Source organism: Ranitomeya imitator, chromosome 5, assembly GCF_032444005.1.
Source record: "Ranitomeya imitator isolate aRanImi1 chromosome 5, aRanImi1.pri, whole genome shotgun sequence".
In the NCBI taxonomy this organism is placed as follows: domain Eukaryota; kingdom Metazoa; phylum Chordata; class Amphibia; order Anura; family Dendrobatidae; genus Ranitomeya; species Ranitomeya imitator.
Genome location: NC_091286.1, coordinates 160,640,118 through 160,665,412, shown reverse-complemented (window position 1 = coordinate 160,665,412; position 25,295 = coordinate 160,640,118). Strand labels below are relative to the sequence as shown.

The 25,295-nt window shown below is 42.5% G+C and overlaps 1 protein-coding gene across 3 annotated transcripts in view; it reads right to left on the bottom strand.

Annotated features, from left to right (window-relative positions):
* The window catches only part of SMOC2 (SPARC related modular calcium binding 2), a 642,212-nt gene that overhangs the window by 556,429 nt on the left and 60,488 nt on the right, over window positions 1-25,295 (bottom strand). For all 3 annotated transcript variants that reach the window (XM_069769272.1, XM_069769273.1, XM_069769271.1), the window contains exon 2: window positions 3,851-4,019. In XM_069769272.1, coding sequence (XP_069625373.1) covers window positions 3,851-4,019 — 169 coding nt within the window. The remainder of the gene's footprint in view (window positions 1-3,850; window positions 4,020-25,295) is intronic.

Genomic DNA, 25,295 nt, shown 5'->3' with positions numbered 1-25,295 from the left:
CACTCATACCGCTGAAAAACTGCTGCCAGGCTCTCAGGCAGGAGACTGTGAAGATGTACATCAAAAAAGTGCTTTGTCCACAAAGACCATTTCAGTATGAAATCAGAAGCTTTTTGAAGGGAGAGGAAGAACAGCTGTAGTGAAGAAGAAACAGAGAGTGGTGGTCCTGGAGGATTCCCTACTAAGAGGAACAGAAGCCACTATCTGCCAACCGGACATTACCTCACAAGAAGTGTGCTGTCTTCCAGGTGCCCAAATGAAAGATGTGTCTGATAGGTGTAGTGCAGTCGGGTTGGTGCAGTGCGACCAATAGGCAGAGAACACAGAAAGTTCAATATAAATGGAGTCTTTATTTTCAGAACTCACACTTAGGGATGATGTCCTCCAGATCGCAGCTGGGTTTCCATAAACACAGTCCAGAATGCAAAAACCAGTTGCCATAGACAAATCTTGGAGTGGAGAAAGGGATTCGCCCCACTACCAAACCTGCAAATCCCTCTAAAAATATCACTGAGTCACTACTTGGACGCAATACTTTCTTTCTTTTATTTTGCCTTGTGACTCACAGGTGTCCTGCTGTGAACACAAAGCACTCTAGCGAGTCTAAAGGACTCCGTCTGCATCCTGGGGGACCTCTGTGCTACAGACAAGTACACATGCCTGCTAATACATGTAGGAACAAATGACACAGCAAAAAAGGACATGGATACTATGATACCATGATACTACTCATATATGTAGAAACTCTGATGACCTAGACCGGAAAGTGAAGGAACTGGGAGTGCCTGTTGTCTTCTCATCCATCCGACCAGTGGAGCGTCATGGAACAAGGAGATTGAACATGACTCTACATGTGAAGAACTGGCTATGTTGATGGTGCCATGAGAAACATTTGGGGTTTCTTGACCATGGAGTGAATTACCTGTATGACGGGACTCCCTGCTAGAGATGGGTTGCATCTTACGAAAATATGAAAACACATATTTGATAGACGCCTTGCTACACTCATCAGGAGAGCTTAAGGGTATGTTTCCACGGTCAGGAAACCTTCAGGATTTGCTGCAGATTGGACGCAGAGTCCAGATGTTACAGCATAGTGGAGGTGATTTTATGAAATCCCGTCTCCATTATGCATGCAGGGCCGCATCCAGTGGAATATGGAATGGGAAATATATGGCCAGGAAATATAGCTAATGAATTATTTTGAGAACCCTGTTAAAAGGTTATATCAATTGTAATACTAAATGCGTAACCTTTCATCTTGCAATATAGATCTACTGTCCGTATATATTTAGGGATGTTGGCTCATTAGTCATCTGTTGGTGGTCTAGGTCTTTGCCTTGCATTAGGCATTTATTGGTTAATTTTGACAATATATTTCGTATTGCCTATTTATTAATTTATCTGTATAGGAGTTCTTAGGCCCCCCATGAGCCATCAAGTGAGGGGTACATCTCATATCTACTCATATCTATGCATGTGTACATATATATATATATATATATACAATTATTATCATGTATCAGGTTGTATATTGAGGTTTATGTTGTATACTCAGGATGGGGGCAGTTGTGTGGTTATTTTTATTATGTTTTAAATGTGGTGTACTAATAAAGTGGATTTTTCATATTAGAATGATTGCAGTGGTGTGCATAATTTCAATAGTGTCCCTTTTTTTCTTCTCATGTCCATTGTTGTCTTTCTACTGATTGCACCCCGGCCTTTATATCTTTTATATGGCAGTGCGGACGGCTCTTCTTATTTTGACTCTGGTGTGTGTTCGCCTGCTCCCTGGGCTGTAAGATCTGATTTTCTGCTGCTTACCTTTGGACCATGTTATGACTACCCGTTTGTTATTGCCCCTTTGCATCTGATATTCTGCTGATGAACTTTGGACCATGTTTGACTACCCATTTGTTATAGCCCCTTTGCTTATCCGCTATTTCTCTGGTATTCTGACCCTGACATGTGACCTGACTTATGACTTAATATTTTCCCTTGGTTTACTTCATACTCTTTTGGTATTGACCCCCCGAAAGTCTGACTTTGCTGACTCATGGCCTGGCAGTGGGTTGTGACTAGCATCACAGCAACTAATAGAAAATCTTTGGACAGAGGTGAAGCTCAATGTTGCCCTTCGACAGCCCCAAAACCTGAAGATCTGGAAAAGATCTATGTGAAGGAGTGGGCCAAAATTGCGGCTGCGGTGTGTGCAAACTTGGTCCAATCTACAGGAAACATCTGACCTCTATAATTGCAAACAAAGGTTTCTGTACCAAATATTAAGTTCTGTTTTTCTATTGTATCAAATACTTATTTCATTCAATATAATGCAAATTAATTGTGTACAAATCATACAATGTGACTGTCTTTTTTCTTTAGCTTCTGTCTATTACAGTTGACGAGTACCTATGATAAAAATTACATTCTTTGTAGGTAGGAAAACTTGCAAAACTGGCAGTGTATCAAATACTCATTTTCCCCACTATAAATATTAACTTACCATGCAAGAAAACTAGCTTTTACACAGCACAAAAAGCAAACATTTTGGGCCTTGGAATATATAGACACAAGATCCTTTTTTTTTACAAATTTTCAAATTTTTTCCAACTGCAAATTGCCTCTTCTTAGAGGAAGAGGACTAGAACTCTAGTGCCACCCACTGGAAGTAGCAATCTTAAAAGTCGATATCGACCCATTAATGAGCCTTGCCATATAACTTAGGATAAAAGCACAGTCAGTGCAAAGCACGGGTGCACAAAAGTCCTCTTCCTCATTTAAATGGGATGGCCAATCTTTACGACTCCCTTTCCTGTGAAATAACTGCCATACATACGAACTTTACTAACTACTTTTCCTAACCTGAGCAGCTTCCTGTGTTTCTTTGTGAAAATGTGCCCCAGTTCTTGGCTCTGGAAACGGGTACACACACCCTCCTTTGTAATGTAAATACATACATGCTTTATTCACTTTATTACAATGAATACATTAACATTTATCTCCCTATCTATCTATCATTTATCTATTTATTGCAAAAATATAGGTGCAGCACTGCTACAAGCTGACAGAGAGCAGGTGCAAAGCCTCCTAGGCAAAACCAAATCTCAATATGATTTAAAAAAATGAAGGCAGCACACCAAGGTCCGATTTCAATAATGGCATATTTTTATGTGCTGTGTTGTGCATAAATATGTGATTCTTCAGAATTTCTTTTAGTCTTTGCCTGATGAAGAGACCAGAGTAGTCTCCAAAGCTTGCAATTTATTACCATCTTTTCAGTTAGCCATTAAAAGGTATCAACCACTGAGGACTCTCAATTCTAAACATTTTTCTATCCACTGGCTAACAGGGTACAAAGATATATATCTTTCCTGTACATTTATAATAAATAATAAATGTTAATAAGAAATCCTCTGAATGTGAAAACAAAAGAAATGAAACCTTAGTCTAATCCAGAAGCGGAAGTCTTACATAAACCTTCTGTTTCTGCATTTGACTAAGGTTTCATTTCTTTTGTTTTAACATTCAGATTATTTATTATTAACATTTAGCAAGGAAATGTATTGTGAATGTAGTAATTAGTCAGTAATATTTAGTAATGAGACGAACAACTATGAAAACCTTATTTTAGCAAAAAATACAATTTGTACAAAACAAACATAAAAAATTAGTCAGCATGATTTAGGTCTTTATTCTCTAAAAGCATGAGTAGAACCTACACAGATAAAGTATAATAGATTTCCACCTCTTCTGGATTCTTGACTCAATCTAATGAAATATTGATGTATACTAATGACTGAAATACTGTCACGTAAAAGTGGCCTTAATGTATTTTAAAGATTATTTTTACCTTTACAGTTTCCTCTATATGCAATCTCCAGCTGAGAATCTTTACACTTAGCTCGTTGAAATTCGCACCTTGAAAGGAATGTTCTTCCATCAGAAGCACACAGAAGTTTAGGAGTGCCTGCACATTCCAGATTACATTCCTTGTCTTTGTCTTGATCCACTCTTAGAAACTACAAAAAGAGAAGAAAAACTTGAAATGAATGATCTGCACTAGAGATGGGAGAATTGATTCGCAGAACTCCATGAGGTCATCAGGTAAGGAGGTTTGCAAGCTTCCTGTCCAAAGGTGAGAGTTAACTGACCTGGCCGATGGACCTGAAGCAGCAATTCTCCCATCACTCATCAACACCTATAACATAGGTACACTTAAATGAAGATGCAAATAGATAAATGTAGATAAAGTTAACTGACAACATAAATTTCTAACTAGTTATTAAAAGTTTATCACTGGTCATTAGAGGGTTATTCTAGTTATTGTGGGTCAGAAGGCAAATCTATCAACAATTTTTTTTTAAACCATATTTCTATAAGCATTGTAAAACTTCTGCCAGTAATGTTCGCAAATTTTGAAATTGGTTGGCTCTGTGCAGCGCCTTGTGCCTGTGCACATAGTGGACTGATGAAGGTATTCTCGGCTATTATTATTATTATTATTATTATACATTTTTATAGCGCCATTTATTCCATGGCGCTTTACATGTGAGCTATTGATATGAACTACTCTGACATTTCACAGTATACAGGCTGAAAATAAGTTTGTTTACCTGTACCGGAAAGAGAACAGGTTCTGTGAAAAAAACAAGCTAATAACCTGAAGATATGGGGTTAAACTACAGGTTAATAGCATATTGACGTCATGCGGCTTGGTCTCTCTGTCATAGAGGCTCAGCTTCAGTCACCGATCAGTACATAGTGAGTGGCGTCTTTAACCACGTCCGAACACTGACTGGCAGTCGGCTCTGCTGTGTATTGGTACAAAACCCGCTGTCAGCCAGTGCTTGAGTGCAGTTACAGCTGCCCCTCTCTGTGTACTGAGCAGTCACTGAAGCCACAATGGCCACGCACCTATGGAAAATTAATTTCTTCCAGACAGCCATGCTTTCAGTGCAGCGGCCGCACAGCGTCAAAATGCTATTAACCTGCAGATTAACTCCCTATCTGCAGGTTAATAACATTTTCTCACAAGACAGATTCCCTTTAAGGCTGAATTAACACACCCATATATCAGGGTGCCAGCACACACCGTGATCCATGATTTTTCAGACTGATCGCTAGACTCCTGGCCTAAACTCAACAGCTTCTGAGGAAATTCCTGGCCTGAACCCAAAAACCTCATGAAATGTTATGTTCGGGAAACGAGACCTACAGACATTCATTAAATCGCAGTTTCAGACCGTAATATATGAATGTGTGAATAAGGCCTAAGGCTGAATTCAGCCATCCATGTTTTCCAGTCAGAGCAAGGACCATGATGCACAAAGTAACCCTCGGTCTCGGTCTCGGTCATAAGAATGAGGGACGCTTAATGTGGCGTGGCAATTTTTATTTTTTTACGCTAAGTCAGTACCCTAACCTCACTTTCCTCTATATGCATCCACGCTTAAGCACAATTCTGCACAATATGGCACCGTTTTCATGGTCTCCACAATGCCCCACACAGACAGTGTGATGTCTCTGCAGTGTACACATAGCTCTGCTACATCAACACACACCTTGCATGTGTCCTACTCCACATCTCTGCTGGCTAGCCATTGGATGTCTCCATCACAGTTCAATCTGCGCAGGGACTGAATATTCTGGCAGGACCTATTCATACTGCGGTTTTCTCATATTTTGCTTAAAGCTCCACAGGGTCCTGGCTGGATCTCCTGTCTGTATACTGTGGGTTTGGAAATATTTAGACCTCTTTAAATTTTTCACTCTTTGTTTCATTGCTGCCATTTGGTAAATTCAATAAAAGTTCATTTTTTTCACATTAATGTACACTCTGCATTCTATCTTGACTGAAAAAATCTGAAATTTTGACATTTTTGCATATTTATTAAAAAAGAAAAACTGAAACATCACATAGTCATAAGTATTCAGACCCTTTGCTCAGACACTCATATTTAAGTCACATGCTGTCCATTTCCTTGTGATCCTCCTTGAGATGGTTCTACTCCTTCATTAGAGCCCAGCTGTCTATATAAAACCTCAGAGCTCACAGTGCATGTCTAACCAAATGAGAATCATGATGTCAAAGCAACTGGCGAAGGAGCTCAGAAACAGAATTGTGGCAAGGCACAGTTCTGGTCAAGGTTACAAAAGGATTTCTGAAGTACTCAAGGTTCCTAAGAGCACAGTGGCCTCCATAATCCTTAAATGGAAGAAGTTTGGGACCACCAGAAGTCTTCCTAGACCTGGCTGTCCAGCCATACTGAGCAATTGTTGGAGAATAGCCTTGGTGAGAGAGGTAAAGAAGAACCACAAGATCATTGTGGCTGAGCTCCAGAGATGCAGTAGGGAGATGAGAGAAAGTTCCACAAAGTCAACTATCACTGTAGCTCTCCACCAGTCCGGCCTTTATGGCAGAGTGGTCCGACGGAAGCCTCTATTCAGTACAAGATATATGAAAGCCTACATAGAGTTTTCTTAAAAAAACACATGAAGGTCTCCCAGACTATGAGAAGTAAGATTCTCTGGTCTGATGAAACAAATATAGATTTTTTTGGTGATAATTCTAAGCAGTATGTGTGGAGAAAACCAGGCACTGCTCATCACCTGCCCAATACAATCCCAACAGTGAAACATGGGGTTAGCAGCATTATGCTATGGAGGTATTTATCAGCTGCAGGGACAGGATGACTGGTTGCCAATGAAGGAAACATGAATGTAGCCAAGTGCAGAGATATCCTGGATGAAAACCTTTTCCAGAGTACTCTGGACCTCAGACTTGGCTGAAGGTTCACCTTCCGCCAAGACAATGACCCTAAGCACACAGCTAAAATAACAAAGGAGTGGCTTCAGAACAACGCTGTGACCATTCTTGACTGGCCCAGCCAGAGCCCTGACCTAAACCCAATTGAGCACCTCTGGAGAGACTTGAAAATGGCTGTCCACCAATGTTCACCATCCAAGTTGACGGAACTGGAGAGGACCTGCAAGGAAGAATGGCAGGAGATCCCCAAATTGAGGTGTGAAAAACCATCATTCCCAAGAAGACTCATGGCTATACTAGCTCAAAAGGGTGCTTCTAATCAATACTGAGCAAATAGTCTGAATACTTATGACAATATGATATTTCAGGTTTTTTTTAATAAATTTGCAAACATTTCTACATTTCTGTTTTTTTTTCAGTCAAGATAGGGTGCAGAGTGTACATTAATGAGAAAAGAATGAACTTTTTTGAATTTACCAAATGGCTGCAATAAAAAGAAGAGTAAAAAATTTAAAGGGGTCTGAATACTTTCCGTACCCACTGTAGATTAAATAGTGGCGAAGGATCTCATGGTTCCATGCTCTACCATTTTTCTGCAGTATTTGTGTCCTAAGAAGACAGATGAAGTCAGGTCATACTGTACTTATATAACCATAACCTCCAGTGGGAAACCTTCCCAAATACAAGACAATCCAGCTGGATCCTTAATGGTGGCTAGTCCCTGCTAGGCAGTTTGTACCTGAACTGTGATACATGAACATCTGAATTCAGATGAAGGGTAGGGTCGCATGACCATTTTCTTCACATCTGAGAAAAACAGTGTGTTTATCCTGCTCAGACTTTGATTAGAGTTTGATCAGGGTGGCATCAGTTTTTCTCAGATAGGGAGACGAAGAAAACTCTCCTTCTCCAGTCTGTCAGTCTGGAAAATGAAACCACACTCAGATCTCATACGAGGATGGTCTAATTTTTTTTACGGACCCATATACTTTCATTGACGTTTTTGATCTGACACTCAGATAAAAATCAGAGATGTGCATAGCCTCATAGAATAGCATAGGTACAAGTGATATCCATGAAAACTACAGATGGCACTCATGCAAGAAATGTTGGGTGGGTGCACGAGCCCTAAGGATATGGTCACACTATAAGTATTTGATCGTTATTTCACATCAGTATTTGTAAGCCAACACATCACGTGTTTCTATTATACTTTTTCTCTGCTTATTCACTTTCTTTTTGACTTACAAAATATTGATGTCAAATATTCACCAAATACTGATAGTGTAAAAGTCATATTTGCAGGGGCCCCAATGTGCCAAATCAGCAGAAATGGACAAAACTGACCCTATTTTAAAATCTACACCCTTCAAGGATTTCATCCTGAGATATTGTGAGTTTTTTAAAGCCACAAGAACTATAAAAAAGTTAACAACAGTAGATTGTCTGTTATTTATAAAAATAAAAAAATTATTTTTCTTCATGAAAATGTTACTATAGTCCCAAATTTTTCATTTTTGCAAAAGATAACAGGTAAAAATTGTCCCCACAGTTTGTTAGTATAGTGATAACTTACATGTAGTCAAAACATTCAACTTGGATAAACAGCAGAGTTCGAAAGGTAAGAAGCAACAATGGGAATATTGAATATAAATTTTGCTGGAGTAGGGTGCAGACACCATGTCGTATTTGCAGAGCCCTTTAGGTATCAAAACAGTGTGAACCTCAACAAGTGGCCCCACTTGGCAAATGAAACACCAAAAGTAACCCATAATAAATTAATTTATGGGTGTGGTGAGCATTTTTAACCTACAAACTACATCACAAAATGTGTTTAGGCCGTGAAAATGAGAAACTTATTTATGAACCTATATTTATGAATTTTTCCACTAAAATGTCACTTTGGCCTCAAAGTTTAAATCACATAATGGGTACTGAGAGAAAATGAACAGGACAATTTGCTGTGCAATTTTTATCGAACTTGGCAGTGAATCATATGTGGTTGTACACTACTGTTTGAGCACATGGTAGGGATCGGATGGGAAGGAGCACTACCTGGCTCTTAGAATGTAAATTCCATTTGAATAGATTGTGGGCTCCATTAGCCGAGCCCCTGAGAAGATCAGCAGATATCCCCAAAAATGACCACATATTGGAAGGTTCACTGATTAAGAATTTAATCTGGAGGTATAATGAGTATAGTGCCTCATTGTGTGTCAGTTACACAAGGGTTAAAAGGTGAAACTGAGAAATATATCGTGGCACAGCTGTGTTGGTGCTCAAATAGGTTCCCAGACCAATAGTACAGTTAGAAATAAAAAATTTGGCACTCAACTTATGCAGATGTAGTGAAGTATTTTATTGCAATCCAATGTTAATAAATGTTTCGGTCAACACTGATCTTCTTCATAGTAATACAAATCCCAATATCATATTAATAGTCTGGGAAAAAACACAAGTGTGTTATATGTAACCAGACAAATCAAAATCCGCTCCATATGATATACATAAAAAATAGGAGAATCCAGAGCATATGGTAAAAATATAAACAACTCTTTATTAATACAAAACATTAAAAAATTGCATATCAGTAATATATCAGGTGCATAAATTCCAACAAATAACAAGAGTGGGAGGGAAACCCACTCCTCTATAATCCCCACACATAGCAATTACCACATACAAGAGATGAAAATACAAGCACTAAGTGTGCTATATCTAAATGAAGTGGCAAGCCTGATCAGAGGTAAGTAATACAGTGATCCGATCGGATCACAATGGAGACAATCATAAGAGCATAAGTAAAGGGTCACAAATCAGCTTACCAGCTCAGGGGGAGACAGAGGAGAGGGATCCCGCCGGAAAAAGACCCCGACGCGCGTTTCGCGGCTCTGCCACGCCGCTTCCTCAAGGGGATATCCAACACTAATGCCAAATATGTGGAATCTAACTGCAATTTAGGCACAGTGGGGCTCAGAAGGGGGATATTTGGATTTGGGACTGCAGATTTCACTGGATTTTATTTGAGGGGGCGAGAGTCGTGACACTTTTCCTTAGTCTTTCTTCTACCAGTAACATAAGCAACTCTATATTTCCAGTGACAGATGACGGACCTCAGTGGATGGTGGTTTTGTGTGGGATAAATTAGGGATTTTATTGGCAACATTTTGGGGTGCATAACATTTTTTTATCGCTTTCAGTATAAGGCTGGATTCATATTCTTGTGTCCTAACAACTGAGCACTTATGATGGGATTTCTGTGTAAATCCAACAAAAATGAGATTCAGACGAAAACTCTGATGTAACCACTTATCATAATGAGGCAGATGGGCACTTTGAACTCCACTTGGCATCTGTTCTGGTGGTATCCATCTTTTTAGGCGTGTGGTTGATATTGGTGAAATAGAGACCAGACGGAGACCAGACTGACTCCATCTGCCTCATTATAGTGACTGGGGGGTTTGTTCGAACTAAGGTTTTTGGGATGTACATGGAAACCTCGACATAAGTGCTCAGCAGAGAGTACAGGAAAAATGTTACAGGAGCTTTATTCTGATTTTTGGAAGGTAGAATGAACAAACAGCAGTACAGGAATAGTTCTTATTTTTATTTTTGCACGGTTTGGTGTGATTACAGTGATACCAGATTTTTATCATTTTTTTATGTTTTACTACAATCACACAGTAAAAATGCTTTTTAATAAATATTTTTTTCATTGCCATATTATGAGAGCTGTAACTTTTTTTTCAATATTTTTGGTGGACTTAGGGCTTATTTATTGTGCAATGAGTTGAACTTTTTTTGGTACCATTTTTGGGAATTTAAAATTTTTTGATCACTTTTTATTAAGATTTTTTAGAAGCAGATTGAACAGAAACCAATTCACTGTCTGTTTTAATACATATTTTTTGTGCGGTTTGCCATTTGGTAGAAGTGATTGGAGGGATTTATTTGTTGCGTCAGTATGATTATATTAGTACCAGATATATATTTTTTATGCTTTGCTATTTTTACAGACTGAAAACAATATTTTCCAAAAATGATTTTGCTTTTGCTTTGCCATATTCTGAGAGCTGTAACTCTTATAATTGTTTTCATTTATATCTTTTTTTTTGCATATGACTTTTTGGTCACTTTTTATAAAAAAAAATTATGTCAGTATGATGAAAAAGCAACATTTTTAGTGCATTTCTTCATTATTTTTTTACGGTGCTCGCTGTACGAAATAAATAAATTGACAATTTAGATAGAGTCTTGCTGGATGTGGCGATACCAAAAATGCATACTTTTTTAAATTTTTGTTTTAACACAAAGGCTGCATTCTTAGTGGCGAAACGGCCTTTCATGATTTTGTGTACATTTTTGTGGGGGGGGGGGGTTTACTTTTTCAGTTAGTCCCAGTTTGGGTCATGAATGGTTTTTACTTTAATTGTTGGCCTCATGCACTCATGTACTGCAGTTCCTGAAACCTTTCAATGTCTCACTGACTCAATCTGTTAGACCCTACTTAAAGGGAACCTGTCACCTGAATTTGCCGGGGCTGGTTTTCGGTCATATGGGCGGAGTTTTCAGGTGTTTGATTCACCCTTTCCTTACCCGCTGGCTGCACGCTGGCCGCAATATTGGATTTAAGTTCATTCTCTGTCCTCCGTTGTACACGCCTTGCCTTGCGCAGGTTTGCGTATTACCAAATCACAGCCAACATAGAATCAGGGTTCAAATTCTGGTTCAATTACCCACTCATAGCCAAACAAGTAGTAAAAAAACATAACACTGCCCAATGCTGCACAGGGGACTACTCTTTTGCAGGATCCAACCTAAAAATTCATATCAGTCAATGCCGAAAAAATAAAAATAAAAAAAGATGTTGAATAAAATTGTAATTATGGAAGCCAAGAATATTTATAGAGAACCTGACAGCTGATACATGCTCCCAGTGATTTCTGTACAATCTCAGCTAGACATTTTTGACTCTGAAACACTGTGTAGTTTCAGAGAACAACATGTATTAAAAGCTGCAACAGACTGATCCACGCTGATGAATAGTTGGACAGGCGGGTCCATGGCAAATTCTCCCTGCCTCCGAATTACGTAATTCAGATGAAACCCCCAAGGGATCCATTCACTATAGTGAGAAAGCAGTTACTCTGGACTCCGTCTGGCCTCTGTTCAGCAGTGTCCTTCTTTTCAGAAGTGCACAAAACTGTGATGGAATGCAGTTTTACGCATGCATGAAAAGATGGACACCGCAGGATCACAGGTCAGATGGGTCCACAGGGCTTCCTTTAGCCTCATTATAGTTAATTTTCCACCATCTGAATCACGTATTTTAAAGTGCAGGATAAATGTGCGCCGAGTCTTACCACGATATTCGGAAGGCAGAATGAACAAATCAAAGCAGGTCAATAAGTGGTATTATTTATTTTTTTAAGCCGTTCCTCGTACGGTATAAGTGTTTAGATTACTTTATTCTTTGGGTCGGTGCGATTACAGTGATACCATATTTATATTTTTTTATGTCTGTCTGCTCTCACACACTACAAATGCTTTTTTATTGCAAAAGCAAGTTTTTGCAGTGGTATTTGCAAAATAAAACCAATTCATCACCTACTGTTGATTTTTTTCATTCTGCCTCACAAAGATCACAGTTAGGTTTGACTCTCGTTTATCCTGCATGCTACGCTGAGCTCTTACACCGGGGTTTTCACATAAATCTCTGGAATACATAATTCAGACGGAAACCCCGGAGGAATGTTCCCTATAATGAGACAGATGGAGACACTGTGGACGATGTCTGGCAGCCTATGATCACGATCTGGTGCTGTCCATATTTTAGGCGTACATAAAAGCACAGTCTGCCACAGTTTTGTGCACTTCTGAAAAGAAGGATAATGCTAAACAGAAGCTGGACAGAGTCCATAGTAATTCTGCTGCCTCATTATAGTAAATGGATCCCTCAGGGGTTTCATCTGAATGATGTCACTAGGAGATTTAGATGGAAATCCCAAAGTAAATGTTCAGCTTAGAGCACCAGATAAATGTGATTCAAATATTAAATAAAATGTTCCCAAAAAAAGCTTCAAATCAATCCACAAAAAAAGAAGTCCCCACTCAGATCTGTCATCTGCTTTCGGAAATATAGAGGCTTCCACGTTACTGATAATAAAAAAAGCTTTGGAAAGCGAAATGGCTCCTCACACCCCAAAAGAATTTCATCAAATTCTGCACTCCTAATTCCAAATGCCCTCCTCCCTTCTGATCCCCCATGTGCCTAAACCATATTTAGAGTCCACATGGCATTTTAATGTTAGACCACCTAACTTACGGGTGCATGTCTCCTGTTCACTACAATGTACTGGGCACCAAAACGTACTGGCCACTACAATGGCAGCTTGCAATTTTTACTTTGCAACATCCACTGCTTCTTGTTTCTGGATAACACCCATAAAGTCTAAATCATCACTACACCTGTAGATAAATTCCTAAAGGGATATAGTTTCCAAAATGTGTTCACTTGAGGGGGATTCTGCTTTTCTAGCACTTAGGAGCTCTGTATATGAAGTCCACAAACTAGTCTAGGAAAATCTGTGCTCCAGTAGGCAATTAGCGCTCTTTCACTCCCGAGTCTTGCCATATGGCTAAGCAGTACTGTACAGCCACATATGGGGTATGTCTACATTCAGCAGAAATTGTGGGACAAATTTTGGTTCCATTTTTGCCCATTTCCCCTTGTGAGAATCTGGGGCTAAAACTAAATTTTGGTGGTAAAAATGTAATTATTTTTTCTTCATTACCCAATGGTATAAAATTCTGTAACACATCTGTGGTGTCATTATGATCAGAGTACCGCTAGATGAATTTATGGATAAGTGTAGTTCTGTTATAGCACCTCAGGGGCTCTGCCAATGTGAAATGTTACCCTCAAACCAGTCAGCTCCAATATGGCGCTTCTTTCCTTCTGATCATTGCACTGTACGTTAAAAGTAGCTTTCGACCACATATGAAGTATTGGTGTACTCAGGAGAAATTGCACAACAATTTCTGGGGTCCATTTTGTCCTGTTACCTTCTTGAAAATAAAAATTTGTGGCTAAACCAACATTTTTGGAGGAAAATATGATTTTATTTTTTTTTTACAACTCTACGTTACAAACTTCTGTGAAGCACCTGGGAGTTCAATGTGCTCAGTATAGATCTAAATACATTTCTTAACGGGTGCAGTTTACAAAATGAGGTCACTTGTGTCAGGGCTAGTGGAAAGCACCAAATAATTAGAGAAAAGGAATAAGGTGCGTTCGCAGCCCGGGGTCCACTGTGCAGAGATGGTACTTGCTGCTGAGCAATGACGGGTTATATGGCGATACAATGAGGATACACATGGGTTAGCTTCATCCTGTGTGAAAGAAGTGAACCCTGTTGCATCACAGGGCCACAGTACCGCACGTAACAAAACTAATAATTTAATAGCACGAGAGTGCGAGCTGTGCCGTACTGGCAGACGCCACTAACCACCCAGACTTGGGCTAAAGAAGCGCTATAATGGCGCGTGGCGCCGTACTGGTGGTCACAGCAGTAGACGCTGTTTCGTGTGTTAACGCTGTGAGTTCAGCCGAACGCTAGATAGCAGCCATACACCTTACGCGAACAGTCATACACAAAGGATGGGTTTTTTAAGGAACGACTTGCACTCATCAACACACACACGATTACAAATGTATACTAGCACATGGCCGTGCGGCCATGCAAACCTTTTATAGCTGCAGCATCTACAGGACCTTCCCAGAAGGACCAATAGGAGGCTGCCACAGAAGATGAGCACCTTCAGGACCTTCCTGGAGGACCAATGGGATCTGCTGCAGTATCTGAGCATGTGACCCTCGATCTCCAACAGGAGATTTTGCCCTGGGCATGCTCAGAAGGGGAAAAGCAGGACTTAGTCCCAAAAGCGTCTGCTCGCCGCTGCCCAGCACTGGCTTCAATGGCAGAAGCAGGAAAAGCAGCAGTAACCCTTTGCACAGAGTGAGACTGAGCAAGACGCTGGGACCGATGTCTCCGCTGAGCAGGCTCCACTGCGGCTGATGCAGAATGAGAGACTGCAGCAGACATGGTTCGAGATCCCCCTGTGCAGTGGTGGGAACGCGACTTCTAACATTACCCCCCCCTCCTTGGGCCTCGCTACGCTCAAAGGATGCAATGAGCAGCGGAGCCCGAATGTGCTCTACAGGTTCTGTCCTCAGGGCCGTGGCCCTTCCAGTCCACCAGATAGTATTTTTTGCCACGTACAAACCTTGCACCCCATGATAGGATTCACCTCGTACTCATCCGTGGACAAACCCAATGTCCCGGCAGATGACTCAGAAAACTGGGACATATAGATGGGCTTTAAGAGGGAAACGTGGAAGGTGTCGGTGATACCAAGGCATGGACGAATAGCCAAACGGTAGACCACAGGGTTAACCTGTTCCAGAACCTTGAAAGGACCAATGTAGCGAGGCGCAAACTTAGTGGACTCAACTCGCAGCCTGATGTTACGGGCGGAGAGCCACACTAAGTCGCTAGGAGCGAAGGTCGGAGCAGGGCACCGGTGAGCATCGGCAGAAACCCTCATTCTCTCCTTGGAAGCCCGAATGGCATCCTGTGTGCTGTCCCAAATGTCCCGTGCCTCCACTGCCCAGTCTGCCACCCTGGAATCAGTGGATGACACAGGCATGGGCACAGGGACACGGAGATGCTGGCCGTAATTAAGGAGAAAAGGAGTCTGCCCAGTGGAATCGGCTACGGCATTGTTCAGAGCAAATTCTGCCCAAGGAAGCAAAGATGCCCAGTCATCCTGCCTAGCAGAGATAAAATGTCGCAAATATGTCACCAGAGTCTGGTTGGCTCTCTCTACTAACCCATTCGTCTCGGGATGATATGCAGGGGAGAGATTTAGTTCTATGCTGAGTAAACGACAGAGCTCTCTCCAAAATCGAGATGCGAACTGGGGACCCCGGTCACTGACAATTTTATCAGGCATGCCATGTAAACTGAAAATATGATTAATGAACAACGCTGCCAATGCCCGTGCAGAAGGTAACCATGTAAGCGGCACCAAGTGCACCATCTTAGAGAAATGATTGGTGAAAACCCAGATAACGGTGCAGTTACGAGACTTGGGTAAGTCCACCACGAAGTTCATCCCGACCATCTCCCAGGGCCTATCTGCCAGCGGCAGGGGGTAAAGGTGCCCAGCAGGCCGTTGCCGAGGAGACCGATTCTTGGCGCAGGAGACTCACGCCCAAATATAATCCCCGACGTCACGGCCATATGCGGCCACCAGTACGTCCTCGCCAAAAGCTCAGATGTCCTCTTGGTCCCAAAATGTCCACCCACCCTGGACGAGTGAGCCCAAGCGAGAACCTCCGGTCACAAATTAGATGTAACGAAAGTCTTGCTGGGGGGCACAGACTCTAGCGAAACCGGAGCTACAGTTCTCAGGCTCTCAGAAGGGACAATAAGCCGAGGCTCCTCCTCCTCAGATGACACTAGCGAGAGAGAGCGTCGGCACGAATCTTCTTCTCCCCAGAGAGAAAATGGAGAGTAAAATGGAACCGGGAGAAGAACAGGAACCATCTTGCCTGGCGAGAATTCAGCCGCTATGCCGTCTGTAGATATACCAAGTTCTTGTGGTCAGTGAAAACCTGGAAGGGAAAGCGAGCTCCCACCAAGAGGTGTCTCCACTCTGAGAAAGCCAACTTCAAGGCTAGCAACTCCCTGTCCCCGATGGAATAATTCCTCTCCACCGGTGTGAAGGTCTTGGAGAAGAAGAAGCAAGGATGCTTCCGACCTTGAGCATCCTTTTGGAAAAGGACTGCTCCAGCACCAACGGATGAGGCATCCACCTCCATGATAAATGGCTTATCTACATCGGGCGATGTAGAATGGGAGCGCTAGCGAAGTGTGACTTGACCGAGAGGAAGGCCTCCGACCATAACTTGGGATTTGCTCCCTTCTTTGTGAGGGTAACCAAGGGAGCTACCAAAGTTGAGAAGTGTGGAATGAACTGACGATAGTAATTAATGAACCCCATAAAGCGCTGCACCGCTTTAAGTGAACGGGGTTCCTGCCAGTCCATCACAGCCTGTAGCTTGGCAGGATCCATAGCCAAACCCTGGGCACAGATGATATAACCAAGGAAAGGCAAGGACTCCTGCTCAAACACACACTTCTCCAACTTGGTGTAGAGGGAGTTTGCCCGTAAGAGGTCGAAGACTTTGCGAACATCTCTCCGATGGGAGTCAATATCTGGAGAGTAGATGAGAATATCATCCAGATAGACTACGAACGAGGTGGTGAGCATCTCCCGGAAGATGTCGCTCACAAAGTCTTGGAAAACGGCTGGGGCATTACAGAGCCCCAAGGGCATCACCAGATCTTCATAGTGCCCATCCCTGGTGTTAAAAGCCGCCTTCCATTCGTCCCCCACACAGATGCAAATCAGGTTGTAAGCACCCCGCAGATCTAACTTAGTAAATACCCTTGCTCTCCGTAGCCTATCAAAAAGCTCAGATATCAGGGGTAGTGGGTATTTATTCTTAACGGTGATGGCGTTAAGACCTCTGTAGTCTATACATGGACGTAGTTCTCCATTCTTCTTCTGCATGAAGAAGAAGCCAGCTCCTGCAGGTGACACTGACTTCCTAATGAATCCTCTTGCCAGATTCTCTTGAATGTACTGGGACATTGCCTCCGTGTCCGGGAGAGGTAACGGATAGACTCGACCCTGGGGAGGCTCTGCACCAGGCAAGAGGTCAATAGGACAGTCATGGGGCGGTGAGGAGGAAGGGTCTCCGCAGCCCTTTTGGAGAACACGTCCGCACAGGACCAATAGTGCTTGGGAAGAGAGGAAAGATCTGCGGGTACCTCTGTAGAAGTAACCTGAACACACTCCCTCTGACATCTACCCTCACATGATTTACTCCATCCCAAAATTTTCCCTGAGGACCACTCTATATGAGAAGAATGATAGTGAAGCCATGGTATTCCCAACAGGACCTCATCAATTCCCTCAGGAATGACTAATAGGGAGATAATCTCCTGATGTGATGGAGACATAGATAGAGTGAATGGAATGGTCTGATGTGTAATCTGTGAGGGTAGTGTCGACCCATTTACCACTCGTACGGTCACAGGTTTGGCGAGCATCACCAACGGTATTGCACAATGCTGGGTGAAAGCAGATGACATGAAATTGCCTAACGCCCCGGAGTCCAGGCAAAGCTCTACCATAAGAGTGGATGGGCCTATGGTTATTGTCCCCTTGAAGGACAATTTAGAGGAAAATGTCTCCGTGTCTAGTGTACCTCCTCCAACTACCACTAGATGCCGACGTTCCCGCAACCGCTGAGAACACTTGGAGGCAAGATGTCCTGACTGCCGGCAAACATGACAGACCATAGGTGCACGAGTGGACCGGGACTTAGATCCCACACGCAATACCTCTGTGGCCTCATGTGACTCGGATGCCTGGACCGGAGATTCCGGAGGTTTGGCGAAGGTGGGAGCCAGCCAAAACCTCTGCTTACACTGGGCTCGTTCCAACCTTCGCTCGTGAAAACGAAGGTCGATGCGGGTTGATATAGCTATGAGCTCCTCCAGTGTGGCGGGAATCTCCCTAGTGGCCAAAGCGTCCTTCACATGGTCAGCTAGCCCTCTCCAAAATACCGGGATAAGGGCCTTATCTGACCATTCCAGCTCAGACGCTAATGTCCGGAAGTGGACGGCAAAATGGCTGACCATGGACGAACCCTGAGTCAATGCCAGCAGTTGGAGCCCCGTATCATGGGTGACTTGAGGTCCTAAAAGGACCTGTTTCAGAGCGCTCAAAAACCGAGGAGCACTCTGCACCACATGATTGTCGCGCTCCCACAGCGATGTAGCCCACTCCAATGCCCTGTACGACAGTAGAGAAATTATGAATCCCACCTTTGCCCGCTCTGTGGAAAAACGTGCAGCCAGGAGCTCGAGGTGTATCGTGCTGGCTCACGAAACCCCTACAGGATTTACTGTCACCAGAGTATTTCTCTGGCAGCGGGAAGTGAGATAAGGTTGCAACAGAGATGGCAGTTGGTAAAGCTGCTGCAGCCTGAACAGCTATTGCGGTAACATCCACCGCTGAGGTTGCACACTCGAGAGCCACCAACCTGCCCTCCAGCAGCTGGATGTACCCTTGCAATCGCTGTTCGTCCGTCATTACTTAGCCAGACCCTGGCGCTAGTATAATGTTAGGGCTAGTGGAACGCACCAAATAATTAGAGAAAAGGATTAAGGTGTGTTCGCAGCCCGGGGTCCACTGTGCAGAGATGGTACCTGCTGCTAAGCAGTGACGGACTATATGGCAGTACAATGAGGATACACACGGGTTAGCTTCACCCTGTGTGAAAGAAGCGAACCCTCTTGCATCACAGGGCCACAGTACCGCACATAACAAAACTAATAATTTAATAGCACGAGAGTGCGAGCTGTGCCATACTGGCGGACGCCACTAACTACCCAGACTTGGGCTAAAGAAGCGCTATAATGGCGTGTGGCGCCGTACTGGCGGTCACAGCAGTAGACGCTGTTTCGTGTGTTAACGCTGTGAGTTCAGCCGGGCGCTAGATAGCAGCCATACACCTTACGCGAACAGTCATACACAAAGGATGGTTTTTTTAAGGAATGACTTGCACTCATCAACACACACACGATTACAAATGTATACTAGCGCATGGCCGTGTGGCCATGCAAACCTTTTATAGCTGCAGCATCTGCAGGACCTTCCCAGAAGGACCAATGGGATGCTGCCACAGAAGATGAGCACCTTCAGGACCTTCCTGGAGGACCAATGGGATCTGCTGCAGTATCTGAGCATGTGACCCTCGATCTCCAATGGGAGATCTTGCCCTGGGCATGCTCAGAAGGGGAAAAGCAGGACTTAGTCCCAAAAGCATCTGCTCGCCGCTGCCCAGCACTGGCTTCAATGGCAGAAGCAGGAAAAGCAGCAGTAACCCTTTGCACAGAGTGAGACTGAGCAAGACGCTGGGACTGATGTCTCCACTGAGCAGGGTCTACTGCAGCTGATCCAGAATGAGAGACCGCAACAGGCATGGTTCAAGATTCCTCTGTGCAGCGGCGGGAACTCGACTCCTAACTTGTGGGGGGTTTCCACTGTCTAGACACATCAGGAGTTCTCCAAAAGTGACATGACACCCACAGACCATTCCATCAAAGTTTGCATTCCAAAATGTCACTCCTTCCTTTCTAAGGCTTGCCATGCGCCCAAGCAGTAGATTTCCCCCACATATGGAGTATCTGAGTTCTCGGGAGAAATTGGACAACACATTTTGGGTTCCATTTTTTCCTGTTAACCTTACGAAAATGAAACATTTGGGGCTAACATAATTTGTGGGGAAAATTAGATTTTTTTTATTTTCACGGCTCTACCTTATAAACTTCTGTGAAGCACCTAGGGATTAAAGGTGCTCGCCACGAATCTAGATTCATTCATTCAGTGGTCTATTTTCCAAAATGAAAGAAGGAATATATCTAGCTTGATAGCAGGTAAAATGTCATGTAGACATTACTCATGGTTATGGTTTCCAAAATGGGTTCACTTTTGGGGGTTTCCACTGTTAAGGCACATCAGGAGCTATCTATATGCGACATGGCATCTGCTAATAATTCCAGCTAAATTTGCATTCAAAATGTGAAATGGTGCTCCTTCCCTTCCAAGCCCTGCCGTGTGCATAAACAATAGTTTTCCTCCACATGTGAATTATCAGCTTAGGAGAAATTGCACAACAAATTGTATGCTGCAATTTCTCCTGTTGCACTAGTGAAAGTGTGAAATTTGGGGCTAAAATAACATTTTTTGTGGGAAAAATTGTATTTTTTTATTTTCACGGCTCAATGTTATAAACTTCTGTGTAGCACCTGGGGTTTCAAGTTGAAACCTTTGCAACAGTGGTTGTTACGCCCCTGGATAGAATCAATGGCTTATTTTTATCAGCCCTGACTCATCTAAGAGTTATAAAGGATCAATTAACACTTCTTTCTTAAGGTACCGTCACACATAACGATATCGTTAACGATATCGTTGCTTTTTGTGACGTAGCAACAATATAGTTAACGAAATCACTATGCGTGACAGCGACCAACGATCAGGCCCCTGCTGGGAGATCGTTGGTCGCTGGGGAAAGTCCAGGACTTTATTTGGTCGCTGGATCACCCGCTGACATCGCTGAATCGGCGTGTGTGACGCCGATTCAGCGATGTCTTCACTGGTAACCAGGGTAAACATCGGGTTACTAAGCGCAGGGCCGCGCTTAGTAACCCGATGTTTACCCTGGTTACCATTGTAAAAGTAAAAAAACAAAACACTACATACTTACATTCCTGTCACGTTCCTCAGCGTCAGCTTCCCTGCGTCCCCCAGTGTCAGCGCCGGCCGGCCGTAAAGCAGAGCACAGCGGTGACGTCACTGCTCTGCTTTCTGGCCAGCGCGCTTACACAGTGCAGGGAAGCTGACGCTGGGGGACACGACAGGAATGTAAGTATGTAGTGTTTTTTTTTTTACTTTTACAATGGTAACCAGGGTAAACATCGGGTTACTAAGCGCGGCCCTGCGCTTAGTAACCCGATGTTTACCCTGGTTACCCGGGGACCGGCATCGTTGGTCGCTGGAGAGCTGTCTGTGTGACAGCTCTCCAGCGACCAAACAGCGACGCTGCAGCGATCGGCATCGTTGTCTAGATCGCTGCAGCGTCGCTTAATGTGACGGTACGTTTAGTTTACAGAATTGTTTCCTCATCTGCCTAAAACTTTTGCACAGTACTGTATATGAGATATAAATGTACAGTAATTTTTCAACTTCAACATGAAGGTAAAGAGATTGTGGACTAATGTAGCATGTTATTGCTTTTTTCTTCTCCTTGTCCATGCATATTTGTCTTGTGAATAAGATGTGCCAAGAAAATCAGCATGCCAAATCATTTGCTGAAAGTTTAACAAAAACAGCCGGCTTTGTGCAGTAGCTGTAATTACTCAACATGCTCCAAGTTTTTCAACTTTCTCTCTCCAAAGAATTTACCGTATTTAAAAAGTCTATAAAATAAAAAAGAAAAATTGTCTTGCCCTCAGCAACTAAAGCAATGTATTCATTTCTTAAGTTGTAGCAATTTTCTTATAGAAATTGTATGCTGCATTTAAACCCACATGGTACCATATCTTTTAAAGGCGTGTTCTCAAGATCCTGCTTTGCAGGTTGTAGAGCGTTCATGAAAATTGACAGTTAACACCAATTTAAGGTGCCGGTCCATATTGTACTCTCTACTAGAACTAGCCTACTAGAATAGGCAGCTGGGCTTCTGCAACATCAGAAAGCACAGGAGGGCTAATGTTGGCCGGATCCAATGACCAGCCAGCTTCAGAATGGCTCGAGCAGACTGCTGCGACTGCAGGTGGCTGGTGAACTTGCCAATGAGCAGTACATTACTAAATAAAAATTGCTCTGTTTTAACAATCATTTTGTAATTTTACCATTCATGAATTGAAACAACCCCTTTCTGACTTGAAATCTTTGCTATCTAGGTACACAAACTATCATTGATGGTTATAAGATTAGACATAGCATAATAATAACAGCATATAAACTGTTACTCATAAATGATTGACAACAGTGTACACCATGTCTAACTTTTGCAAGGTCTTCGTAGCCACAATGACCCTCATTCATTGCATGTAGAAACATGTTTGCTTGGGCACAAATTCTTATAATAAAGCACCTCTGTGAAAAGCTCAGTTACTCTGTTTGCTGGTCTCTAGATGAGTACTGTTTAAAGCAACAAGGTTTTTCATATTTTGTAAATGCATTTGACCTTACTAGTCATTTTTTTCATTACTATTTTTACACACGTTTATTAGTATGTATATAAAAGTATTTTACAGATATTACAGAGAACTCCTTATATTTTAGAATATAAGTACTAAGTACAATTTCTATGAAGAGGCAAGTTTCGGACTGGACCAAGGGAACGCAGTGGACGTAGTGTATATGGACTTTTCAAAAGCTTTTGATACGGTGCCACACAAAAGGTTGATACATGAAATGAGAATAATGGGGATAGGGGAAAATATGTGTAAGTGGGTTAAGCGTTGGCTCAGGGATAGGAAACAAAGGGTGGTTATTAATGGAGCACACTTGGACTGGGTCGCGGTTAGCAGTGGGGTACCACAGGGGTCAGTATTGGGCCCTCTTCTTTTTAACATATTTATTAATGACCTTGTAGGGGGCATTCAGAGCAGAATTTCAATATTTGCAGATGACACTAAACTCTGCAGGGTAATCAATACAGAGGAGGGCAATTTTATATTACAGGATGATTTATGTAAACTAGAAGCTTGGGCTGACAAATGGCAAATGAGCTTTAATGGGGATAAATGTAAGGTCACGCACTTGGGTAGAAGTAATAAGATGTATAACTATGTGCTTAATTCTAAAACTCTGGGCAAAACCGTTAATGAAAAAGACCTGGGTGTATGGGTGGATGACAAATTCACATTTAGTGGCCAGTGTCAGGCAGCTGCTACAAAGGCAAATAAAATAATGGGATGCATTAAAAGAGGCATAGATGCTCATGAGAACATAATTTTACCTCTATACAAGTCACTTGTGCGACCACACTTAGAATACTGTGCACAGTTCTGGTCTCCAGTGTATAAGAAAGACATAGCTGAACTAGGGCGGGTGCAGAGAAGAGCGACCAAGGTTATTAGAGGACTAGGGGGTCTGCAATACTGCAATACCAAGATAGGTTATTACACTTGGGGCTATTTAGTTTGGAAAAACGAAGACTAAGGGGTGATCTTATTTTAATGTATAAATATATGAGGGGACAGTACAAAGACCTTTCTGATGACCTTTTTAATCATAGACCTGAGACAGGGACAAGGGGGCATCCTCTACGTCTGGAGGAAAGAAGGTTTAAGCATAACAACAGACGCGGGTTCTTTACTGTAAGCGCAGTGAGACTATGGAACTCTCTGCCGTATGAAGTTGTAATGAGTGAATCATTAAATTTAAGAGGGCACTAGATGCCTTTCTTGAAAAGTATAATGTTACAGGGTATATATACGAAACTAGTCTTATTGCCGTATGTGGAGTCAGGAAGGAATTTTTTTCCCCAATGTGGAGCTTACTGTTTGCCACATGGGTTTTTTTATGCCTTCCTCTGGATCAACATGTTAGGGCATGTTAGGTTAGGCTATGGGTTGAGCTAGATGGACTTATAGTCTTCCTTCAACCTATGTTACTATAAGTTCTAACTAGAGATTAGTGGTTAATGAAGCATGCTATGGGGCCTACTTGCAGCCAGAAGCCTAGGCCTAGAGTGAACACAAGGCTTGAGATGCGATGGCGCAGAGCACCGGACAACAGGCAGTGAGCAGTGGGGGCAGCTGGAAAGGTAAGCAGAGCGATATTTTTTAAAATTTTTAATCCTTTGCCATCCGCTTTCCTCTCCGGCCGTTCCCACTGGTCCCTGCTCGCTGTTTGGTCATCTGTGTATCTATGGCACTGCATCTCCAGCCTGGTTTTCACTCTAAGCTGGGACTTATGACCACAAGAAGGATCTGGAGTTCACTGCGCATGCTTCCTTAAATACAAGCTCCTAGCCTAGAGTGAATTCTGGGCTGGAGAGGCAACAGAACAAAGGTCCGAAGGACTGTAAAGTGGCCAGAGAGCAGCGGGAGTGGCTGGAGAGGTAAGAATAAGTATTTTTTTTTACATCTTACGCTTAAAGGGGTTGTTCGGTCCAAATCGGTAAAACTGCAGTCACTCACACTGGCATAGATCCTCTCAAGCAAGAGAATTATACTAATGACACTTATACTATATACTGCAATACATACTATTGTAAGGTATAGCATAAATCGAAGACTCTATTCAAGCTCAGCCTATAGCTGAACTTCACAGGTGTAACAAGATGTTGGTTAAAGAGGTCTTAAGCACTGTGACTGCTAGGTAACCAATCAGACTCCAGTGAATGCCTCATTTTAGGCTGAAGGCACCAATGAGTGCAAGCACAAGCAAACTGACTATTCAAATATTAATATCACAGATTGACATTTAAATACTTAAACTACAGTGTTCACAGATAACAGTTGATCGATGTTAATAGAGGCAGATAATGGCTATGTATTACAGCCTGCACCTGCCTTGTATGGGGCAGGCTCTGTACCCATGCCTACTCCATACATGTGCACCCTGACTGTGAAATAAAGTTAAGTCAGACCGCGCAAAGGGGATGAAGGAGTTTTCTCAAAGTACATTTTAATCAATTGATCTTGGAATAAAAATAAGTTCCACAATGGGATGTGTTAAATATAATGTTACTGTGCTGAGATAAGCTTATAAATGTGCCCCCATTATGTACAGTGTAATGGATGTGTCTGACTGTGCAGGAGCATATTGTGCACATACAACATCTCCTACAAGAAAGAAAGGATGATAACTA